The sequence below is a fragment of the Balaenoptera ricei genome, chromosome 1 (genome assembly GCF_028023285.1).
Source record: "Balaenoptera ricei isolate mBalRic1 chromosome 1, mBalRic1.hap2, whole genome shotgun sequence".
Taxonomy (NCBI): domain Eukaryota; kingdom Metazoa; phylum Chordata; class Mammalia; order Artiodactyla; family Balaenopteridae; genus Balaenoptera; species Balaenoptera ricei.
The window spans coordinates 99,269,416-99,284,222 of record NC_082639.1 but is presented as its reverse complement, the minus strand read 5'-3'; the positions used below and the strand labels follow the sequence as shown (position 1 = coordinate 99,284,222).

Here is a 14,807-nt window from a genome sequence, read left to right as displayed (position 1 = left end):
CCTGGTGGCGCAGTGGTTAAGAATCTGCCTGCCAATGCAGGGGACACGGGTTCGAGCCCTGGCCCGGGAAGATTCCAAATGCTGCGGAGCAACTAAGCCTGTGTGCTACAACTACTGAGCCTGCACTCTAGAACCTGCAAGCCACAACTGCTGAAGCCTGTGCACCTAGAGCTTGTGCTCCGCAACGAGAGAAGCCACTGCAAGGAGAAGCCCGCGCACCGCAACACAGAGTAGCCCCCGCTCACTGCAACTAGAGAAAGCCTACGTGCAGCAGCAAAGACACAACGCAGCCAAAAATAAAATAAATAAAATAAATTAAAACAAAAAAAAGAAAAAGAAAGAATCAGTACTCAGGATCAAAACTAATTTTTTTAAAAGAAAAACAAGATGAAAGTGAGACAGACATTAAATATTCCACACTCACCGAAACAGTTACTGAATCCTGTACATCTTTATGACTAACCAACTGAACATTGCCATCTTCATAATAGTGAACCTGTGTGAGACAATGTTTGAGCAAGTTATGTAGGTCACAAAGAAACTTACTGCTTAGAGCACAAATCCATGCTTTCAGCCATCCCCAAACTTATCAACTCTGAGCAAATAATTAATATGACCAATGGTAATTTACAGTGGTGGTTAAAATTTACAGAAGACTTAAATTTAAGAATTCTCTTTCCTTAGCAGGGAAAACTCATTATTAATTAATAAACAACATTTATTATGGGCTTATTGCTTTCCAGACACTGTGCTACGCACTGTGAATACAAAGATCTTAAATAAGATTTCACTCTTAAAAGTATTAAAATAAAATCAATTAACATTAGTTTTTCTCTGTGAAAACCAAGAAATTTTAATGGATCCTAATCCTTTACACATCTCTCCATATATACCATCATCGTTTTTGGTTAAGTAGATCTGACCAAGTGCAGGAAAAGCTTGATTGAGGGTTAAAGACAGGACTGAAAAATAAATATTCTGTTGGTAAATCAGGCTACAAAAATAAGTAAGGCAAAAGCAGTCCTGAGGATGTAAGGCAAAGTGGGGTACTACAATTATGATAACAATTAGCAAGAAGGAGGATTACCCAAGAGACAGACTAACCATTCTACTAGATGTAAAGGCTCAGGAAGTTTCAGCAATTTACAAGATAGGTTCAGTCACAGTCACCAAAAGTAACAAAACCTTTCCTAGGTTTCATCTGCTAATAAAAATTTCAACATGACTATCATCAATGTAAATCCTCAGAAACTGTTGCCTTCCCAGAGCTATCCTTTTGCTTATAGAATAACCAAAGGTTTAAATATCTTAATGACATTTCCAAATAACTCTCACTCTGATTTTTAAAAGATATGTAAATGAAGTAAGCTTTCCCCCAAAGTGTGATCAGCCAGTCTGTGGTAAGTTATAAATGAGGTCTGGGTACTGGGCCCTGCTGTAAAAGTCTTACCAGAAACCTCTGTGATGTGCCCTCTTAATTTATAGGTTTGCCTTGGCAAAGCTGAAACACAAGTAACTTATTTCCTTCTAGGAGGAAAGTAAATTTCCTTGCATAAATTTATAGTAAGCTGCCAGGTTAATGCTGATGCCACAGTTACAAGAGGTCTAGAGCATAGGGCTACTCACAGACATAGTCAATAGATATAGAACAATATATTTTCTTCGGTTGGGCTCCCCCAGAAGCCGACCCCGGGATGAAGATTTGTGAGATAAAACTGATTTCGGAGGTAATCTCAGGAAGCACTAGTAAGGACTGAGGAAATGAGACACAGAAGGCAAGGAAGTGTTCTAGGTGCATTAAGGAGCACATTACAGTTGCAGGCACTGGACTCTGGAAGACTACGCAGAACATGCTTTAGAGTTGTCCCACCTGAGGGGTGAAGAAGCTGGCAGATTTACCCACCAACTTTTGAATGGCACTAAGGGCTGTGCCAGAGCTATGAATGTAATACTTCCAGTTTGCCTCATCTGAGTTAGGAATGCTCCTGCAGCTAGGAGAAGCTCCCAGGAAGAGAGGTGCAGCTACTTGCAGCAGGAAGTAATCAGTATGTACGAAAAAAGTGGTTACAGATGACATCTCCTATGTATATTTTGATTAAATTATACCATTTAAAAAGGCAACTCTTGCTAATTGTTATTAAAGCAAGACTTAACCACAGTATAATAGAGGTAAAATTAGGTACTGATCTTCTTAGATATCATTAACTATTTAATCTGACTTCAGAGTTAGTTGGGCTTAAGAATTAAATCACCATGAATTTTGAAAGTCAAACCTGTTAGGATATCAGAAGACTTCAATCCAGCTAGGCATCAAATGAGTTAATAAGCTCCTTATTCACCTGCCTGTCTGTCCTGACACCAGCATTAGAAATCTACTCTGCTTGGTTTATCACATGTGGCCATTCTCTCTAGTTCCTCTGTTTTATTTACTTGGTTTAAAACCTCCTGTCATTACTGTAAAATAAATAAATAAATAAAACAAAACAACAAGTCCATTCATGTAGCTTTCTTCAGAGCTAAGAGTTAACCTTAAGTATATGTATATGTACACATTTAAATGAGATACATAAAAGACTCTATGTAAGTTCCAGTAGCTGCTATATAGTCACTTCTTAATAATTAGTTATTTTCTTCTTTCGTAGAACTGCTGTTTGATAATTCCTGGAAAGATCTTAGGTTATCTTTGAAAGAGAAAAATAACAAGCAAGCAGTACACTTCACATGACTATCCTTTATCAACCCAGAATAGCTCTGTTTAACTACAGTACTTCCCTAGGAAGGAGGCTTCAACTTCTATTTCTATTTACCATTGATCTCCTTTTGCATCTACATATAGCTGTTCCTTATTTCTAATGTCAGAACAAATATCAACCTGCATGTTTGTTTTAAAGATGTGATGTTTTAACATGGCCTATTAAAATATTGGGATCTCACCTGAATCTTAAGTACTCCAACCACCTGGGCTGTAGATGGTGTGATGGTGAACTTCCATTCTGATCTCCAACGACCATTCCTATTAAAACACACACACAACACTGTAGAATTAACAATAAGAAAGAGGTGATTTGCCACTGAGGCAGAGAATTGGGGAAATTGGAAAAAAAAGAAACAAGTCATTTCCAGTTTGACAAATCCAAGGCTCTATCCACTCAAATGTTAAGTTTGTAGCCAACTGGCCTAATCATAAGCCTTTTCTAAGTTATTTTGACTTTCACTTTTCATTTTTTATCTTGGAGTAGAAAACCATGCCTATTCTGCTCATGAGAGGCTTTTCCACAAACAAATGGATGGGCGACTGAGTTATGCAGTAACTCAAGTATTATTAAACAAACTCAAGTAAAACTCAGACTTTCCACTGGGTACTTTATTAATCACTTATTCTCACTCAATGTAAGAGTAATATTTGAAAGATAGATTATAAAATCTTAGAAGAAATCTAAATGATCACATCCAAATCCCTCATTCTGCAGTAGGGAACTGAAGCCTCTAAGTCAGATAACTTATCGCAAGCTAGTTAGATTAAAAACCAAGTCTCGGGCTTCCCTGGTGGCACAGTGGTTAAGAATCCGCCTGCCAATGCAGGGGACACCAGTTCGAGCCCTGGTCCAGGAAGATCCCACATGCCGTGGAGCAACTAAGCCCATGCACCACAACTACTGAGCCTGTGCTCTAGAGCCCGCGAGCCACAGCTACTGAGACCGCGCACCACAACTACTGAAGTCCCCACGCCTACAGCCCGTGCTCCTCAATGAGAGAAGCCACTGCAATGAAAAGCCCATGCGCTACAACAAAGAGCAGTCCCGCTCGCCGCAACTAGAGGAAGCCCGTGTGCAGCAACAAAGACCCAACACAGCCAAAAATAAATAAAAATAAAATAAATTTATAAAAAACAAAAAAACAACTCTCAACTGCTGGTTTGGTTTCTTTTCTATATAAATTAGATTAAAAAAAGAAGAGAACATCTACTTTCTTACCAGAAGTTTTTAGGCTGAAACTGGTGGCTTTCAATACATGCAATAATGGTCTGTTGCCCATCTATAGTTTTAGCATAAACCTATAGTTAAAAAAAAAAAAAAGTTAGATTCTTGAAAACATATTTAAGCAACAAACACTATACAAAAGCAGTGTGCTAAATCCTTGGAGGAGATGAAGAGTCAAACAGGGTGAGCTTACAACTCAGAGAGTTCATGGAATATGAACACAAACCACATGTTAAGTTCTAGAGAAGACAGTGGTACAATGAATACAGAAGGAAATACTGCTTTAGGTTTAGGGTACAAGAGAGGTACCAGTTGGAATGGGCCTTACAAGACAGATGAGATTCTGATAAGTAGAGACTGAGAATAAAGATGAGTAGGCAGTTCAGGGAGGAAACGGGGGTGCTGGTCCAGTGAATGACTCAATGGTAATTAGTTCTGTCAGGTTAGAGGGTGTGCGTGAAGTGGAACTGTGGAAGATAACATAGGATGGTAGATTTGGGCCATGTAGTAGTAGATGTAAGGTAAGAAGACTGGACTTTATTCTACAGGCAACGGACAGAAACCAAAACAACATGACCAGAACTATTATTTGGGAATAATAATCAATATTGGTGTACAGAGTAAAATGGGAGAAAAGTTGAAAGTTAGGCCACATAATTAATCTAGGCAATAAAATAGGGTAGTGTCAATGGGCATAAGAATGCAGAAGCACAATCAAAAGTCTGGCAATATATTGCAAGTGAAGGGCAAGAGAAAGGAAGGGGCCAAAGTACTTGCATGCTTGGGTGACTAGAAAGACAGTGGTGTCATTAACAAATTAGAAAATTCAGATGGAAATGTCCAGCTAGGAGTTAGAAATACCAACTGTTCTGTAGTGTAGGAGAGGTGAACAAAAATGTGATCACCAAGGAAAAGAAAAAACAAAAGGCTTTACAGTCCACAAAATGTTTTTATATTTATTTTCCTTTTGCTCTAATAAATATAGTGAAACATACTTATTATCTATAGATGATAAAGTTGAAGTTCATAGAGCTTCTTGCCCAAGGTCATTCAGAAAGTGGTTAAGGTAGAACCCAAACCCATTGCTTTTCTGACACCAAATTCTGTAACTTCCCCTACATTAAATAAACTACGAGTTTTTGAGAGAGAGAAATACAGCAATGGGGAATGCCTACATTTACAAAAGTAGGGGAGAGGAAAAGAAATAAGCAGACACAGAGTAAGAATAATTAAAGGGTACTGACATAGCAGTCTAAGAAAAGATAATTTCTAGAAGTAGCTGGATGGCCTCAGTGTGAAATGCCATACAAAAGTCAAGGACCAAGAAAAGGACACTGGGTCAGGCAATTCAGGAATCATTAATAACCTCAGAGAGCAGTTTTTGTAGAGTAGGGACTGAAGCCACAATTCATAGGGTTAAGAAGTGGATAAGTAATGAGGAAGGCACTAGTAGGAGCAGAATGCTCCATGGTTTGGTTGTATAGCAGAGAGAGAGATGCAGGAAGGGAGAAGCAGAGGAGAGGGAGGAGGGGCAAGGTGGAAGGAGAAGAAAGAGAAGTAACTTACAGGAATTACTATCTTGACTGAAGAAATGTCCTCCCCCACCCCATACCCAACCCACTTAAGGACAGGAGAAATAAAAATATTTCTGGGTAAAGAGAACTATACATCAGAAGAGAAAACAAAGTCACAATTAGACATCTTGAAGTAGATAGGATTGTTTCAAATCAAGAATATGGATCCTTCTTCCTCAGATTCAAGTACATGGAAGAAAGGGAAGATTTCTGAGTGTGGAAAGACGAGAAATAAAAAGATCTCATGTCATTCTCAATCCTATTAAAATGTGGAGGAGTAGATGCCTAAGGACAATGGGAAAGTTTTGAAACACAGTACAGTTAATCCTTGAACAACACTAGTCTGAACTACTATTTTATTAAATAGTAAATACTACAGTGCTACACGATCCACCATTGGTTGACCCACAGTTAGATGAATCCACAGACACAGAACCATGGATACAAAAGGATCTCGGACATGGAGGGCCTATTATAAGTTATACTTGAATTTTCAACTGCACGATGGGTTGGTGCCCCTAACCCCTTCATTGTTCAAGGGTCAACTGCATATAGAAAATATCAGGGATTACTGAGATAAAATTAAGAATTACTAAGCAGAACAGCTGAGGATATAAGACACTTCAGTACAGTAGACACTGTTAGAATAATTCCATGACTTTCTGTAGCTCATTTATTAGCTAAGAGAAGTGAGAAAAAGACACAGTAGAGTTACTCAGTGTGGAAGCTCTCCAAATTAAGAATGAGTAGTGACAAATTTTGAATAGGTAATAAATGATGAATTGAAAGTATATTTAAGAATGAATAGTCAATTTCTAAAAAAGTGTGTGTATCATGTCTCCCTTTGCATTACTAGGTTCCAAAATGTAATTCTGTACTTATCCACCATAATAGGTTTTCTGCATTATTTAAAAACAAAAAAACAGGAACAAAAACAAATCAAACATACAATAATAACCAGCATTTATTCAGAGCTTACTTTGTGTCAGACACTTTCTAAGCATTAATATTCTAACACTTTAATAATGTCACAATTTTACAAAGGAGAAATCATGATAAAACCAAAATTTATCTTTTTTTCCACCAAAACGTATTAAAAGAAAGTCAAAATTACCTTCAATTTTTAAAAAATTGTTTAGTTCAAATAGTTTTGACTTTCCAATGAAATCATTTAAACTATGCAGAAGTAGCTTTATAAAAAGCTTTTTTGATGGGTATAGGGCAATTTCTCATGAATAAATAAGACAAATGTGAAACAGGATACACTGAGATTTAAAATTTTTATGCACCAGGGAATTCCCTGGTGGTCCAGTGGTTAGGACTTGGTGCTTTCACTGCTGGGGCCTGGATTCAATCCCTGGTTGGGGAACTAAGATCCTGCAAGTCGCACGGTGCAGCCAAAAAATTAAAAAAATAATAAATAAATAAAATAAAATAAAAATTTTATGCACTGGGATTTTAAGAAAGAACTTTCAATATAAAATTTTCCATTTATACCCCTTTCAAAAATGATTTAGGGAATAAAATGCAGAGGAGACTGTAACTAAGAAGAGATGTTTGTGGCTGGCCAAAGCCTCCAAATGATAAGGTAAATATAAGAAAAACAACACTCTAATAATGAAGCAGGCAGATACTTAACAGTACAGAAGCCGTTGGAATAATGATCTTTCACATAGGCCCTTAAAGCACTGTCACAGGATTCTCTCCAAGACTTCAGACCTCCATCTACTTCCTCTGGCTGGGGGTCACTTGCTTCTTTCCGTAAGTGATCGAACTTAAAGGAAATTTTGTTTCTTGGATCTAAAAATCTGCTATTACCCAGGTCACCGTGTTCTGTAATTAAGACCTTCCAAAGAATAATTACAAATATAAGTAACTCTGTAAAAAAAGACAGTTCTTGTCACATTTTACAAAACAAACAAATACAATTCTGGAGACGATTAACTTTTCATTTAGTCAGATTTCTCTTTCATAATTGATTTTTCAATCAATTCACATTTTTATTTTTATAAAAATATTATGTTTTGGGGTAAGTCAACTCTAAACTGCAACATTTCCCCCATCCTAACAATACCCTTCATTTCTTGGTTTCTGATTAATATACAACCTATGTATATATATATATAACTGTCATAACTTATATGTACACTTTTATATTCCTTTTTCACATATTTCATGAACTTTTTCCAGAGTCATTACACTTAGCATTTAAAATAGGTAATACAATAAATCACATGGTTCAAAAACTATATAAAGTGAAATCTTTTTCTCACCTTTATCTCCCATTCACCAAATTCCCAACATATTCCCCCTTTCCACAGAAAGGTAACTGATTTTATTAATTTAGAGCAAGAGTTGTCTTTGCCAAGCTATGCATGAGGTGGCATTTGTTTCTGTAAATAAAGTTCTGTTGAACACAGCCCCACTTGTTTGTTTTTGTATGGTCTATGGCTGCTTTCCTGCTACAACAGCAGAGCTGAGTAGTCAAGGCTGACTCTTTGTCCCACAGGCTGATAATATTTACTATCTGACCCTTTACAGAAAAAATTTGCCGATTTCTGATTTACATTATTCTTTGTTTTTTTTTTTTTTTACAAATAGAATTGAATATTCGAATTCTCCACCCCTTTCTTTTACACAGAAACTAGAATACTATACTGTACTTTTTCTTTCTTTCTTTTTAAATCTGATGTATCTAGATGATCTTTCCATACTAGTGCTTAGAGAACTTCCTTGTTTATTATAGCCATGTATGACTCTATTGTACAGTTGTACAAAACTTTATTCAACCAGTCCCCTATTAATGGATAGTTTGGGTAGTTTCTAATCTTTTGCTGTTATAAACAATACTGCAACGAATGTCCTTGTATGTTCGTATGTACAAATTACGTACATGTGCCAAGCACACCTGTGGGATAAATTCCCTGAAGCAGGACAGTTGGGTCAAGGGTAAATGCACTCATAATTTTGATAGAGATCGACAAACTGCCATCTATCACAGGATGTTGTACCAAGGTACAAGCCCATTTCTTTTCACCTTAAAAAAAAAGTCATTTATATTTCCACTTTGGTGAACTATGTGTACCTAACTTGACCACTTTCCTACTGAGTCTTTGGTGTTTTTCTAGTTGAACTCCAGGGAGATTATCCTTTTGCATGTGTTTTGAGTTCCACATATTTTCCCCTAACTTGCCATTTGTCTTTTGACACAGTTACCATTTAAAATTAACTATATTCGATCTCATTATATGTATATCTCATTATACATACCATAGTATACTTAATCATTTCTGAATTGAAGGAGCTTTAAGCTAGTTACAGTTTCTACCATTGAAAGCCACTATAAGTTCTACCATAAAAAAGTCTTCTCCTTAAAAAGAATTCTTTGGAAAGAATTCCTACTTTTGAGATTTCTGTCTTTATCATCAGACTATCTTTAAAAACCTTGTTTATGGGCTTCCCTGGTGGCGCAGTGGTTGAGAATCTGCCTGCCAATGCAGGGGACACGGGTTCGAGCCCTGGTCTGGGAAGATCCCACATGCCACGGAGCAACTGGGCCCGTGAGCCACAATTACTGAGCCTGCGCGTCTGGAGCCTGTGCTCCCCAACAAGAGAGGCCGTGATGGTGAGAGGCCCGCGCACCGCGATGAAGAGTGGTCCCCACTTGCCGCAACTAGAGAAAGTCCTCGCACAGAAACGAAGACTCAACACAGTCATAAATAAATAAATAAATAAATAAATAAATAAATAAATAAATAAATAAATAAAAGAACGTGAATTTCTTTAAAAAAAAAAAACAAAAAACCTTGTTTATAATGACAGTAGGAAAAATACATAAAACTATTTCCTTAGTCTTACCTTCATAAAGCTTTCTCATTATAATTTTGCAACTTTTGTAACTACAATGTAAATATATTCACATTAAAATTTTAATTTGTACTTCCTTAATTACTATTAGTAGGTGATCTAACACTTTTCAAGTTTGCTCTGTATTCTCCAATTGGGTACAGTTGGTTCATGTCTGTTGCTCATTTATCCACTGAACTCTTGGCATCACCCTTAGGTATTTGAATAACCTTTTTATTATGTTTGAGGTACATATTTTCTCCTTTTTAAATCTTATTTTTAAAATCTTTTTATTTTGCAGAAGTCACTTTCTTTGATAAACTTTTCTAATGTTTCATCATTACGCAAGTTATGAATCTCTTTCCATTTCCTACTAAAATTTTATGTTTAAAAAATAGTTAACCTTTAAACTACACTTGGAATTAATCTAGGTATACAGTTGGCTTTGGAAATCAAAATTAGATAAACTTATACATTTTATCAATTATTTCCTTTTCCCTTCTATTTTATGTTACTGAGTTTAAGGCTCCACTATCATTGCTTTATGTCTTTATGTTTGCTAGCATTAGTCTTCCTTCATTGTTGTTTTTGATCAGAATAATCCTGTATGGTCTATTATAATTGTCATTAGGAATTATATGGAGTCTATCTGAAAAAGCTTCACATATTATTTATATTTCTAAATCGGATAAACTTTCTATATTATTTATATTCCTTATTCAGAAATGTGGCATTTACATCTATTTAATTTTCCATTCATTTCTCTGATTAAAATGTGCGTGTGGGTGGGTGTATATGAACTGTGTGACAGACTCTTGCTTGTTTCCTATCCAATATCCATTCTCTCCCTTTTCCTTACTAAGAGAACCTCAAAGGTTTTCAAGAAGGCAGTATGTCCAACTAAAAAGACAACACTTCTCAGCTAGGAATGATAAAGTGATATGCATTCTGGCAACAATTTATCAGTGGAAGGTGCTTCTGGAATAGCCAATAGCACCTCTTGCATCTTCCTCCTTCTTCCTTCCTGGAACATGCATTCAGTGACCAGAGATGGATCAGCTATCTTGAGAACATGATAATGAAAACCATACATAAGGATGGCACAACAGAGAGCTAGAAGCAACTTGCGTCTCTGATGATATGGAACTGCCATAACATCCCAAAATATTACCTCTGGATTTCTTATGTGACAAAAATAGTCTCTATTTAGTTAACCCACTGTAGTTGATTTTCTGTTATATGCAGTGATGGCATCTACTTTAATAACTCAAACGTCTTTCCATATTTTCCTTTTATGTCTAGGTAATGTGTTGTTGTTGTGGCTAAGAATGTGATCTCCTTTTGACTACATTTTTAAGCTGGCTACCGCATGTATATGGGAATGTTCTTATATCATGTATCTGGACACAGACCTTATTATTTCAATAATTCCGCTGTATTAGTGAAGTATACAATATCAACTGTAAGCAATATTTATCATTTACTTTTCAGTATTTTTTTTGTCTTTTATACTTGTAATTAATCTAGTTTCATTGAGAAAATAAAGATAAGCACAGATATAAACTAAAACAAACAAAAAACAACAAACAAAACAAATTACAGTAATCCTGTAATCCCAACATAGGGAGTTAACATTTTGGTGTATATTTTCCCACATTTCCATTTCTATGCACATCTATATACTACTTTATTTCTGAGTCTAAAGATGCATACATTCCCCTCATGATTTAACATCTCATAAAATGGGATACATCTTAAACTTGACAGCATCTTAGGACTGTGTCATAGTTTAATTGACAGTGTCTTTTCTTTCTTAGTGGCATATAAAGTAAGATGTACCTTTCACAGAATTTAAGATGCAGATTCTAATATAGTATAACTGTTCATTTAAATATCTATTTAAAAAATAAACTAGCATAATGCTACATATTGCTTTATGTTTTAGCTTAATATATCATGAACATATTCCCAGTTCAATATTTCTATCAGTTTTCAATGGTTACATAGAATTTTGGCCTACAGATATTTTTATTTATTTATTTATTTATTTATTTATTTAAAATTTTTTAACATCTTTATTGGAGTATAATTGCTTTACAGATATTTAATTTAATGTTGGACATTTAGATTGTTCCCAATTTTTCATTATCATAAACCTTGCTTCAAATAATCTTTTTACACATTTATATACTTATTTCCCTAGGATAAATTCTATGGACTTGTGGGTTCAAAGGGGATTCAGACTTTTAAAAGGCATTTGCTATTTGGTGCCATATTGCCTTTGAAGCGTACATTAATGAATTTGTAAAGCCCTTTCATATAATGTTAATAACTGTGGTAAAAATGGGAATATGTATTTGCTTTGTTCCTGTATTGGAACAGGAATTCTTGTTTTCCCGTTAAATATAATGTCTCCTGTTATTCTTACCAAGGAGAATTAGAGACAGCTGGAAAACTTGTGTAGAACTCAATTCCTTTTACTTTTACTGTTCTTGTTAGGGACAGCTCTCTCTTCAAAGAAACTCCTAGTATTTTCAGAGGGAGGAAGAATTTCCTAATATGTAGAATATTTACAAAAGCTAAGAATATTAAGACATGAATTTATTCAGCATCTTATCTTCAGACATCTGTTTTACAGTATTTCTACTACTTTCCAGGCACAGTCTATCTAATAGAAACAACTATTACCTGATCTTCATATCCTTCTATCTTCACAGGTGTGAACTGATCCATGTTATACTGGGCAAATGCACTGTTTTTTTTTAAAAAAGGAAGAAGAGAGAGAGAAAAGAATTATATATAAATAAATATAAAAGGTAGTTCAGGGAATTCCCTGGTGGTCCACCAGTGGCTAGGACTGTGCACTTCCACTGCAGGGGGCACGGGTTCCATCCCTGGTTGGGGAACTACTATCCTATATGCCATGTGGCGCAGCCAAAAGAAAGAAAAAAAAGGTAGTTCACAGAACAGTGAAAGAGAATGTATAACTGGGGTATCGTTCATTATGGCAATTATAGTGATGCTGTGCAAATTTTAGGTTTGTAGGATCTGGTCCCAAAATGAGTTCTGAAAAAGCAGTATGGACAGGGCAGTAGACTTTCCCAGGCAGCAATTCTTAAAACATTTTCTACAGCTAGAATCTAAACAAATTATATATCACACCAAATGCCTTCATAATAATTATTTGTTGCTCTGCATCAAAATCCTTGTTCCATCTCCCCACCCCACACTTGCCCAGTCATTATCCAATTCTGATTTCCTCTTTACAGAGGAACTCTGGGCCAGTTGGATAGACGGTAACTGAAGGAGTACTTTGTATTGAAGAGTAAAGAACAGCAGTGATAAAACCAGAGAACAGGGGGCCTAGAAAGTTATATAGTATTTAGATTTGAAGACAAGAAAACCAACCAACCAACCAACCAACCAACCAACCACCAATCTAATGTTTTTGAGGACAAGGACAAAATGAAAATGATATTCTAGAAACATTAATTAGCCTGACAGTGATAAGGAGCCAATGATTGGGTAGAATAATAATGCAATTATTCTATGGTTAACTCTATTAAGGTACTTTCTGAATATCTGCTATTTTTTGGCAATTTGAGAAACGTTATCACTCCTCAATAGCAGCCTAATCTTTCTATAACTGAAAGTTATAAAAAAATTCAGCCTGAACTAAAAGAACTAAACTGCTTTAACAGGGAAAATCTAGGCAAAAATAAAAATAAGTAAGACCATATAAAATAAACTTTAAGGAAGTAAACAACATTTTGGGGGAACATGTTTTCTCCAAGGGAAAAAAAAACCAACTAAAATTGTTAAAAACCAACTGCTTTATTTTGAGGTATTTTAAACTTAGCTTTCAGGGTACTAGTTTACTATCAACATAGTTTACCCAATATTAGAATAACAAGTAAGTGGATTTAGAAGGATACTTACTGTGCTGCCCCTTCCCTGAGGAGATTGTCATTATTAAGTAGTAGCCTGACATCTGAGGAGGAAAACAATGTTAAAGATGTTAAAATTCAAATGTTCAGTAGAAGACAAACTTGGAGAAATTTTAGCGGATTTCTAGATTAGATTTTTAGAAAACCAGGCTTTGCAAGATTAGTCTTTGGATATACTGTATATGTAGACATTCTAAAAATGTACACAAACAGATGCTAATGTTCACAGATTTACACAGAATTATTTATGGTACAATAATCCAACAATAAATTCTCAAGGAATTTCATAGCAAATAAAAAACATGGTTTACAGAAGGTTACAGTTAGGACTATTTATTTGTATCTAAAGAATCCTTTTAAAATAGATTAAGAATTGTAGGCTTTTCTGTAACATCAGACCAAGAAAGCTGGGCACAATTCAGTCAGTGGCAGTAAAATTGCTGAACATATTTTTCTTTAGAGAATCTAATGTGGGGCCTACAATCTTTTTAAAAAGCTGTATGTCAAGAGTCTAGTCACTTTTCTTCTGGAAGAGGTGTGTCCTTGTTACTAAGAAACTACCAAGCATTAACTCCAAGAGAGAAGGCTGATTATAAGCCAAAGGCAACTGACTCTTGGAGCTTCTGAAAGAAGGGGCTGGCAGAGGCCAATGTGTAGCATGCCAATAAAAACCAGCCGTCATGTCATAAGTAGCTTGCCAACTCAATCTAATGCTTTGGTATCAATTATTCTCATGATAATCCTATAAAGTACATTCAGTTGTCAGAAATAAAACAAGGTACTTCTAACTACAAAGACCAATAATTTTTGTTAAGTCAAGGATTTATCTGAGCTAATCAGCTGGATAAAGTTCAAGTCATAGGAGTATTTCTAAAAGCTCTGTTGTTGAAAATTTACATTTGGTCAATATGGAAGAGAGACTAGGCGATGAAAGGCTGCATTTGTTTTTCTTGCTGTTAGTGCTCAAATATCCAAAAAACAAGTCTATAAAGAAGAATGTCTTGATTTACTTCTACTGTATTATTTCACTCCTTGTAAATAACATTTATATGTTCTCCTAGTAACTTCTGCTCTGCATCATTGATTTTACCAGTGGAAATTATTGATTGTTCTACAATTTGTGGGGCTCTGAGCCAGGTGCAAATGAACATTACACAGTTCCTCTAACTAAGCATGTAACGTTCTTTTTTTTTTATTATTATTTTTAAAATTTTTATTGGAGTATGGTTGCTTTACAATGTTGTGTTTGCCTCCACTGCACAACAAAATGAATCATCCATACACGTACAGATATCCTCTCCCTTCTGGACTTCCCTCCCATTTAGGTTACCACAGTGCATTAGGTAGAGTTCTCTGTGCTATACAGTATGTTCCCATCAGTTGTCTATTTTATACATAGTAACTATAATGTATATGTGTAAATCCCAGTCTCCCAATTCCTCCCTCCCCACCCCTTTCCC

The 14,807-nt window shown here is 35.6% G+C and overlaps 1 protein-coding gene across 1 annotated transcript in view; it reads right to left on the bottom strand.

Moving 5' to 3' along the window:
* CAPZA1 (capping actin protein of muscle Z-line subunit alpha 1) overlaps positions 1-14,807 on the bottom strand; it is a 48,990-nt gene that overhangs the window by 4,886 nt on the left and 29,297 nt on the right. The window contains exons 3-8 of the mRNA XM_059927921.1: positions 13,340-13,391; positions 12,089-12,152; positions 7,194-7,400; positions 3,975-4,054; positions 2,935-3,013; positions 425-496 (exon numbers count right to left, since the gene is read on the bottom strand). Coding sequence (XP_059783904.1) covers positions 425-496; positions 2,935-3,013; positions 3,975-4,054; positions 7,194-7,400; positions 12,089-12,152; positions 13,340-13,391 — 554 coding nt within the window. The remainder of the gene's footprint in view (positions 1-424; positions 497-2,934; positions 3,014-3,974; positions 4,055-7,193; positions 7,401-12,088; positions 12,153-13,339; positions 13,392-14,807) is intronic.